This window comes from Salvelinus alpinus, chromosome 8 (assembly GCF_045679555.1).
Source record: "Salvelinus alpinus chromosome 8, SLU_Salpinus.1, whole genome shotgun sequence".
Classification (NCBI taxonomy): Eukaryota; Metazoa; Chordata; class Actinopteri; order Salmoniformes; family Salmonidae; genus Salvelinus; species Salvelinus alpinus.
In genome coordinates, this window is record NC_092093.1 from 62,243,913 (window position 1) to 62,254,177 (window position 10,265).

Sequence of the window (10,265 nt, forward strand, 5' to 3'; positions counted from 1 at the left end):
TCCATTATTATACAACTAGTTTGGAGATGGATACATGCAGTTATGTGATACCAATTGACTACATTTGAAAGCTTGCCATTTATTTATTGAAAAATGACGCCATTTAAAACATTCATGAGGTTTTACAGTAGCAGTGTGAGCACAGCCCTGACAACAGGGAGCATCTCAATTGCATACTCTCCTTCTCAAAACTCATCCAATGGGTTGAGGCATCAAGGAATATCCATTTGAGTCTCCCAGGGAAGCAAGGAAAGTAGTTATCAAAATTCACACACACACAAAGCCAAAATGTCTGACCCCTCTGGTTTGCTGTTCTTGCACTGCCACCCTGTGTTCAGAGCACCACACGACACAAAATAACCTGTCATGAAGGGTCCGTGAGCTATGGGAATGAGTACAATGATTGCGCTCACAGGCCTCAGTTACAACACTAACCCCTGCATGGTGCCTAGGTTTACAGTATCCCCTCGAACTAAAGCCCCGACCCCAATATGAATTCCAGGGTGTTCTGGGAGATTAGGAGACACAGCAGGAGTGTTTGAGGAGGAGGAGGGGGGGGTTCAGGGGAAGGGGTACAGGCTCTGGGCAGGCATGCATGGAGACTAGATTGAGAGATAGTGAGCATTGCTGTTCCAGCAGCAGGAGGTTGGAGTGGCGTGGGACCGCGGATCAAAGACAAGAAAATCACATTTCCTGTGGTAAAAATGTTGGTCACACCCAAAGAGCAAGTCTGCCTCTCCTTGTCACCACTGAGCACTCACCCACGCTTGGGTTGAGAGACAGGGTGGTAGCTACAGCCCTGACTGACATAGGATATCTGCCTACGCATCAGGAAATACTACTCAATCGGCAGTTTTGTATACAGTTAAATAGCTCTTTTAAAAATGGGTGAAATAGATCAAATTGTAGACATGACTCCAGTCTAGAAGTTATCCTTCACAGTATACAAATAAGCCCTTTAGAGCTGACTGGGGGACTGAAGCTCAACTTTTGTCAACTGAAAATAGAGACACAGTAAGATCAAATTGTCTTGTAACACTGGCACAGCTCTAAAGGACAAGGAATACAAGGTATTTGACAAGGAACGTTAACGCTGAACCCATTAACACTGACAACTTTACTCAAGTCAGGAACAAACACTTAATTTGGGTTGCACCATCTGAACAAACAACTTCCCTGGAATAAAAGGGGGGTGATCCACTGGTCTCTAAAGCAATGAGACAAGATGACCAACACACCACGCACGCACACAAAGACAAACAGCTCACTCTTCACTTTGAGGTTTAGAAAACCTCACTTTGTTTTCCTACTTGAGGCTCTCGGCACTGGACGAGCACAATGTTGAACAGCACCCTGCCTCTTCCTACATTGACACTCAAAAGAGTGGGGAAAAAGTCATACCCTGTAAAAGATAAGTAAACTTTTTCAATAATGCTCTTTCCATAACCTGGCTTGATGTGCAGTTCTACAATTAAATCTTAAATACAACCATAAAGACAGGAGGGGAGAAAAAAAAATCCACTGAAAAACATTGAATAGTTGCAACAAAGAATTCTTAAAAGAAAATTAACATATACAATAGTGAAAACAAATCCCTGTATTAAGACGGAGGTAAACAGTGGTTATATTTGAGGTAAATATTAGTGGTTGTATGGTCGAGTTAGATGTTAGTAGCACATTTCAATGTACAATTGTCTTCTGTAAACATTTAATACTATGACCTGTCAATTAGAAGTGACAGATTGATAGGGTGGACACATTTCTAGCCATGAGTTAAGCTTGTACGAATAGGTCAGTAGTATCCTTGCATTGCACTTACAATATATTTGGTGCTGGTTTGATTTGAAAGTCATAGTCAATAATGGGGATGACGCCTGAGAGGGGGCCCACTCTGTAGGGTATACTGACCAGCAGGCTGGTGAGACGACTGATTGGGCGGACCCAGCGCATCAAACACACTCTTATTGGGCGGTACTGACTGGAGCATAGCGTCCAAGTCCATAATGAGGGGAGGGCGCCCGCTGGGTAAGAGGGGCCAGTAGGCATGACCTACAAAATGGCTGGATGTGACAGGAGACCCCCCATAGCCATACAGAGGCATCCCTAGTGGAATCAGAGGGCCCCCATTAAAACGCATGCTGGGCGGGGCCACAGCGTTGGGCGGTGTGTACTTGGCATACGAGGTGGGCAGCTCCCAGGGAGGTGCGGAGACTCTGCGGGCAGACTTGTGTGGAGGGAGTCTGCAGTCCTCGTACCCATCTGATCCCGCCTCTCCCTCAGGCACCCGCTTCCCTCCCTGCGACACGCCCCTCCAGTCCTCATCGGAGGAGGAGGAGGCGGGGCTGGCGGAGCTGGCTGAGGCGCTGCGGGCAGTGGAGGAGTAGCGAGGGTGTGGACGAGTGTGGAGCTCCACCCCCCAGCAGTCCCTGCCAGGCTCTCCTGCAGCGATGGCCGGCCTCAGGCTGTGGAGGAGGGAGTCAATGGCAAAGGACGAGTCCAGCTTGGGCCGGTACAGCTCCTCCTGAAGGGGGGAGTGTTGTCTGGTGGGAAAGAGGGGTAGAGCAGTGACAGGTGGGCCTGGGGGTAGAACAGTGACTGGTGGCGGTGGGGCCGGGGGCTCTGCGTCTGGCTTATGTTGGTGCCCATGCAGGATGTAAGGGGCGAGGTCCTGGGCGAAGATGGTCTCATCCTGGCGCGACACGGCAGTGTTCTGTCTCTTGAGGAGCTCCAGAGGCACCCGGCTCTCCTCCACAGCCCAGAAGTTGCCCTTCCCCTGGGGCTTACCAGGATCCTTCAATACCTACAGGGACCAGGAGTGACAGACAGCAGTGAGATCAAGAGTATAGTACAACCTGAAAACCAGTCAGACAGGATTGCCCCAGTTTCACAAAACTCAGAATTAGCTAGAATGATTTACTTGATCTAAAGTTTCATGAAGCACTGCAGTGACCCTTGGTAGGCTACAAATAAAATGTATTCTGTATTTATTTGTACAGTGAAGCTTAAACTTAATTTCTCTCAATACTCCAGCATTTGGGATCAATTGTTTTATACACAGTATGAGGCGACACAGCGGCACCTTTTATTTTAGGGTATTTTAAAATATAATTTTTACTGTTTAGAAATAAAAAGCACTTTTTGTATTGAGTCCCCCCATTTGAAGGGGTCATAAGTATTTGGACAAATAGTCAAAAGTTTAGTATTTGGGCCCATATTCCAAGCACGCAATGACTACATCAAGCTTGTGACTCTACAAACTTGTTGGCAGCATTTGAAGTTTGTTTTGGTTGTGTTTTTTGGAATATGTTTTGCCCAATAGAAATTAATAGTAAATAATGTATTGTGTGCACAAAGATCATGCCCCCAAAACATGCTAACCTCTCACCATTGTCAATAACAGGGGATGTTAGCATTTTGGGGGGGGGGGTATGATATTTGCTTCCAACTTTCTCACTCATTATTATTTACAATTAATTAAATGATAATCTGTAGTCACAGTAGCATCCATTTAGAAGTGTTTAGAAACATTCTTATTTACAATAAAAGTGACTCCAAAACATTATTTTACCATTAATTAATTACACATGTCTAGAGTCACAAGCTTGATGTAGTCATTGCCTGCTAGGAATTTGGAACCAAATACTGACCTTTTGACTACTTTAATACATGGCACCTTACAATGGGGGGGGGGGGGGGGGGTAGATACTTAATGATTTCATTTCTAAGCAGAAAAACAAGTATGAAAATACCCTCACAAAAGGTGACATTCTGTACTGTCGACTCATATAAAACATTTGATCTCAAATAAAAAAAAAAATGCTGAAGTATAGAGCTGAATTAAAAGTTTTTGCTTCATTGTCTAAAGAAATACAAATGGGAGAGTATACTTGCTTGTAGGTTGTTTGGATTTTAGAATAAAAAATGCCTTTTTGAGCCCACTGATTGACATACCAATAAAGACCCCTAATAAGACACACCTTAACAAAGCAGTCATAGGAAGAGAGGTTGTGTCTCACTGAGTCCCGCCAGCCCTTGTAGTTCCCTTCGAAAAAAGGGAAAAGTGTACTAATCTCCTTTAGAATCTGGGGAGAGAGAAGGGAGTCAATTTACTTCAATTGGTGTCTGCATTAAAACAGACAAATTAACCGACTATATTAAGATATGTACGATTTAACACACCACATGTTTGTAGGCATACATTTAACTAATCATTCACTGTCATCATGCAGCATTTTCATAGGCCTAGAATAAATAACCTAAGATACACTGTAGGACTGCACAGAGAGCAATCCTTGACCATACTTCTTATCAACTCAACCCACTCCAGCTGATACATCTCAGTGTCTGGTTTCACTGTATGCTGCTATCCTTAACAAAACAAACCAAGAAAAGCATGGCAGTGTTACTACTCTGTTAAGCGTCAAATGATTGTCCTGTTGGTTTAATGCAATTGAACTGCATATCCCTACCCCAACAAAGACAGTTTTTTTTACTTATCATAAGAGAACATCCCCGATTAGAAATTAAGTTTTAAAATAATTAAAACCCATTTAACCTTTATTTTCGGAAACTTAAATACTATATTAAAATAACAATCATTTAATAGACAAAACTACCATGCATAATTTGGCCAAAATTGACACAACCGTTCGTAATTAGGGCCAAAATGTACCATTCTAAACTCGCATGTCCACACACAAACTCACTTTACCTCAGACAAAGTAAGTTTCTTCTCTGGAGAGTTTTGGATGACCATGGTAATCATTGCGAGGTAGGAGTAGGGTGGTTTGGGGTAGCGCTGATAGTTCTTTTTCTTTCCACTTTTCGCATTTTTCTCTTCGTCCCAAGATTTCTCCTGGTCTAGCGGACTCGCTTTATCCATGGGCGCTGAGACCAGGCTGAATTGGTCACGGGCAGGCTTCTCGAGCCGTGGAGGCTGTCGGACTGGCGCCTGGATTGGGCAGTAGGGCCAGTGTTGGGCTGGAGAGCTCCGCGCTGTGTTGCTCAGAGGATGGATCTGGAAGTCAAGTTGATGATCTTGGTGGCCTTCCAGGCTAGGACAGTGCAGGTAGAGAGCGGGTGGTGCCAGCATGCTCTGACCCCCCCAGTGCTTTGTCATGCTGATCAACCTGGGGGCAGATCGGGATGCACGGTCGGAGAGGGAGGGAGTCGGCCCTTAACCCCTGGCAGACTGCTGGCTCCAGGCCGCTGGCTGGCTACCTATTTGAAGAGCAAACAATTAACAGTTTCATGTAAATCCCGCTGTGTAATCGATGAGAGAATGGAGCGCTATCTGCGGGCAGAATGACTGATCGCCCCGGGCGGCTAGGGAGGGTCTGTGTGTGAGAAAGAGACAGTAAACCTGTAAATAACCCCTCGGACAAACAACATGCCACTTAGCACACAGCGTTAATTTTGGTAATCCGCTCCAAAACTTTTACGCATCAGGTGCGCACAGGAGTGAGCTTCTTATATCCGCAGAGAGAAACATCCAAATGTTTTTATTTATATATCAGTCCACTGGAATGAATTGAATCATTAGCCCCCCTTACACAAGGTGTTGGGGATCACAGTGAGAAAGGTACCCCCAACCTCCATCTCATTCCCTTCATTTTTAAAACTTGCTTACAGTAAGCACAGATTGTGACGTTCCAATGCCACGACATCAGTCGCCAGCGTGCCCCATATAAAAGGGGTGAATTGAGAGCGGGGAGAAGTAGAACGAGAGGGTCCCACAAAGCAGATTGAAAAATAAACCAAGAGGTATTTTTTTGTGAGGCTTTCATTTCATTCAATATACATAGGACCGCTAATATACAAATATTGAGGGATTAACACCCTGGCCCACTAAAACACATACTGACGGAAGACAGAGAAAATGTCAACTGAAAGATTACCTCAATTGTGTTGCTGATTTGTTATAAATTGTCAACACCGGACAAAATCTAATCGATCACATTTGTCAATAGTAACTGCCCGATTAAGATCCTGTATACCATATTTATTAGAAGGATAATATAATCGAATTATTTAAATATGGTAGATGTTGCATAGTCGGAGAAAAGAAACAGTAGGCAGACTAGGCACTGGTATAGCCTACGTGGTGTCAGCAGAATTAGGATCGATGTTCGTATTCAAGAGTAAATACACATTTTTGAGAGTTCTCAAAAACCCAGGGACCGTGCAGGAGCGCACCGGGTTGAGGGTGTATTGCGCACAGTAGGAAGTCCCTTGAGAATATGCAGTGCAGGTCCAAAGAGATTAGTTTCTTTTGTGTAAATTAATGTAGTGTTAATGCCATAGCCCCTACCTCTCAGCAAAACAAGTTGGATTAGCCAGATTGACCCCGTCTCGTTCCTGGGATTGCCTACTATTCAGCATGTGAGGAAGACAATGGAAGATTGAACACCATCCATGGTCGCCAAGTGATGGGGACATTCGCACCTTGTAAATACGAGCTATTGTCCGATTTATGCACAGGTTCAATTTAAATATAGGCTATGCAGAAGCCGTTACATGACACATTATTATGAAGGCTGTCTAACCAAGGGAACATTTTAATTAATTAACTCTGACAGTTAGGCAGACCAATATGGGGAGAAATTTGCACGTTCAAACAAAACTGAAAAATGTGCAAGTAATAAATACATGTTGCCTACAATATGTGAAAGTGGCAAAGCGCGTTTTACCCTGTTGAGTGTCTCAGGTAAGCTAGGTCTGACGTTTTTTTTTTATGTCTTCGATCTTACGGTGTAGAAATGAGCAGTCAAATGTTTCAGATCAGATATTGGAGTGAAGATGATATCGAAAAGGTACAGGAGACCGTCGTGCATTCATGCTGTCCTCACCTGGCTAGCAATCGCCTGGTACACGGTCTAATTGCTCCAATGTGACCTCTCGTTTCCAATTAGTTGTAATCGACCAACTCTTCCTGCTTCCTATTATGAATTGTGTTCTGACAGGCATTCCATGCAAAACACAATTTCAGAGTACTATGCAACTAAATATGTTTGGTTATTTGGGTATTTATAGAAGAACAATGTGATATAGTTTATAAAGACTAACTCATATTTTATAGTCTGCTGTTCAGAAACTTGTTAGGACATGTATGTACATTTGAGTAGACATGTTCAGGCCAAAATCAATACTTCAGAATTGCTCCCTGATGACTATTAAAATTAGAAAATGAAGGATAATAGATTATACAGTGCCCTACTTAATTAATGGGACAGTGAAGCATGTTTTTCTTATTTTGGCGCTATACTCCACAAGTTTGGATTTGAAATGACTATGAGGTTAAAGTCCATACTGTCAGCTTTAATTGGATGGTATTTTCATCCGTATCACGTGAACCGTTTAGAAATCACAGCACTTTTTGTACATAGTCCAGCCAATTTAGGGGACCAAAAGTATTGGGACAAATTCACTTGTACTTATATTAAAGTAGTAAAAAGTTAAGTATTTGGTCCCATATTCATAGCACGCAATCAAATCAAATTAAATGTATTTATATAGCCCTTCTTACATCAGCAGATATCTCAAAGTACTGTACAGAAACCCAGCCTAAAACCCCAAACAGCAAGCAATGCAGGTGTAGAAGCACGGTGGCTAGGAAAAACTCCCTAGAAAGGCCAAAACCTAGGAAGAAACCTAGAGAGGAACCAGGCTATGAGTGGTGGCCAGTCCTCTTCTGGCTGTGCCGGGTGGAGATTATAACAGAACATGGCCAAGATGTTCAAATGTTCATAAATGACCAGCATGGTCAAATAATAATAATCACAGTAGTTGTCGAGGGTGCAGCAAGTCAGCACCTCAGGAGTAAATGTCAGGTGGCTTTTCATAGCCGATCATTAAGAGTATCTCTACCGCTCCTGCGGTCTCACACAGGACACCGGACCGAAATTCACACAGGACACCGGATAAGAAAGGATAAGTACTCCAGATATAAAAACTGACCCTAGCCCCCCGACACAAACTAATGCAGCATAAATACTGGAGGCTGAGACAGGAGGGGTCAGGACACACTCAATGACTACATCCAGCTTGGTACTCTACAAATTTGTTGGATTCACCTTGTTTGGTTGTGTTTGAGATGATTTGATGCCCAATAGAAATGAATGGTAAATAGTGTATTATGTTATTTTGGAGTCAGTAAAGAACAAATTCTTATTTACAATGATGGCCTACACCGGCCAAACCCAGATGATGTTGGGCCAATTGTGCGCTGCCCTATGGGACTCCCAATCACTGCCGGTTGTGATACAGCCTGGATTCGAACCAGGGTGTCTGTAGTTATGCCTCAAGCACTGAGATGCAGTGCTTTAAACCGCTGCTTTCACTCTGGAGAACATGCATCCTGTTTGCAACAACACACTAAAGTAATACTGCAAAAAATGTGTCAAAGCAATTCATTTTTTGTCCTGAATGCAAAGTGTTATGTTTGGGGCAAATTAATGGATTGGAGCTAAGCACAGGCTAAATCCTAGAGGAAACCTGGTTCAGTCTGCTTTCCACCAGACACTGGGAGATTCATTCACCTTTCAGCAGGACAATAACTTAAAATACAAGACCAAATCTAAACTGGAGTTGCTTACCAAGAAGACAGTGAACGTTCCTGAGTGGCCAGTTTTGACTTAAATCTGCTCGGAAATCTATGGCAAGACCTGAAAATGGTTGTTTAGCAATGATCAACAACCAATTTGACAGAGCTTGAAGAATTTGAGAAGAATAATGGGCAAATGTTGCACAATCCAGGTGTGGAAAGCTCTTAGAGACTTACCCAGAAAGACTTACAGCTGTTATCGCTGCCAAAGGTTATTCTAACATGTATTGACTCAGGGGGTAACGGAATTGAATTTATTAAATCAAGATATATTAGTGTTGTATTTTTTATATTTTTTATAAATGTTAGAATTTTTCTTCCACCTTGACATTACAGAGTATTTTGTGTAGATCATTGACAAAAAATGACAATTAAATCCATTTTAATCCCACTTTGTATGACAACAAAATGGGGGAAAAGTCAAGGGGTGTGAATACTTTCTGAAGCCACTGTAATCCTTTAAAGCTTCTCTGAGATACTCCCCGATACTGAGATGGACTAAAGAGAGTAGGTTTAGTCCTGCTGGGAGAGAGGAGTCGCTGTCTTTGTCCCCCTGAAGCTTTCCAATAAAGGGACAAATTCCATGTCTGAATCATCTACAGACCTTTCAAATACATTCTCAGTCAGGATGCACAATCCTCTGGTTTGGATAAGACTAAGACAAAATCTTTAGTTTGAGAAACAGAAATGGAGGGCACTGCACAGCATGGATGATCCACATGAACAATAACCATGCAATCCCAACATCCTATTTAAGTTATCTTGAATCGGTACACATCATGAGATAATGGCAAACCTTCCTTTTCCTGAGCCTCCTCTAGACAATGTTGCTTCAACAAGCACAGTCAATAAAATATAATTTCCCCACCGATCACAAAACAATTGAGAAAACACATAATTCAGGATGCATCATTCCTAAAGTGAAAAACAACAAGAGAAGCATCCCATTCTCTGTGCTGCTACCATGTTGTGTTGCTTTAAAAAAAAACATGTTGCTACCATGTTGTTGTCATGTTGTGCTGCTACCATGCTGTGTCTTCATGTGTTGCTGCCTTGCTATGTTGTTGTCTTAGGTCTCTCTTTATGTAGTGTTGTGTTGTCTCTCTTGTCGTGATGTGTGCTATAAAATATATATATATTCATTATTATTATTATTTTTATCCCAGCCCCTGTCCCCGCAGGAGGCCTTTTGCCTTTTGGTAGGCCATCATTGTAAATAAGAATTTGTTCTTAACTGACTTGCCTAGTTAAATAAAGGTTAAATTAAATTAAATAAAAAATCTGTGTCCAAACCTCTGCAGAATGTTACTCCAGTGTTGACCAGGGAGGTCAGCAGAGGTCAACAGATTACTGAGTCATCATTGTCTGTGGGTCTCAGTAGCAGATCGTCTTGGCCTGGGAGTTTTCCCAGGATTATCTATCAGTCCAACCAACCCCGAGCTGTCAGTGGACCCGTCACATAAACAGAATAGGCCTACATTTTAAACAAATTTCAGGTCAAATATAGCACATGTTAGCTAGATTTCTTCAGGTGTGTTATCTTCATTATCTGATAGATACAATACCCTCCACTTTCACTATTGTAAAATATAACACACCTATATATTTTTTCTAGTGGTTAGAGCCTTGGGCCAGTAACTGAGAGGTTGCTGGATCGAATCCC

The 10,265-nt window shown here is 42.6% G+C and overlaps 1 protein-coding gene across 3 annotated transcripts; it reads right to left on the reverse strand.

Annotated features, from left to right (window-relative positions):
• Positions 1–63: 63 nt before the first annotated feature.
• Positions 64–6,975, reverse strand: foxh1 (forkhead box H1). Of its 3 annotated transcripts, XM_071414449.1 has the most exons (5): positions 6,690–6,842; positions 6,311–6,370; positions 4,712–5,220; positions 3,978–4,082; positions 64–2,800 (listed from the first exon to the last, which is right to left on the reverse strand). In XM_071414449.1, the coding sequence occupies exons 3-5, from the start codon at positions 5,117–5,119 to the stop codon at positions 1,856–1,858; spliced, it is 1,458 nt and encodes a 485-aa protein (XP_071270550.1). In that variant the 5' UTR covers positions 5,120–5,220; positions 6,311–6,370; positions 6,690–6,842; the 3' UTR covers positions 64–1,855. The 3 variants fall into 3 exon arrangements, with proteins under 3 accessions (XP_071270550.1, XP_071270549.1, XP_071270551.1); XM_071414448.1 differs by lacking the exons at positions 6,311–6,370; positions 6,690–6,842 and adding an exon at positions 6,849–6,975; XM_071414450.1 differs by lacking the exon at positions 6,311–6,370 and having other exon boundaries at positions 6,690–6,864.
• Positions 6,976–10,265: the final 3,290 nt, after the last annotated feature.

Bases quoted from the DNA above. Each gene is read 5' to 3' on its own strand.
- foxh1 (XM_071414448.1), bottom strand. From the start codon at position 5,119: ATGACAAAGCACTGGGGGGGTCAGAGCATGCTGGCACCACCCGCTCTC. The intron at 4,083-4,711 runs GTAAAGTGAGTT...CTCTCTCCCCAG, and splicing joins AGAAACTTACTTTGTCTGAG to ATTCTAAAGGAGATTAGTAC. The intron at 2,801-3,977 runs GTGTGTCTTATT...TGGTCCCTGTAG, and splicing joins CCTATGACTGCTTTGTTAAG to GTATTGAAGGATCCTGGTAA.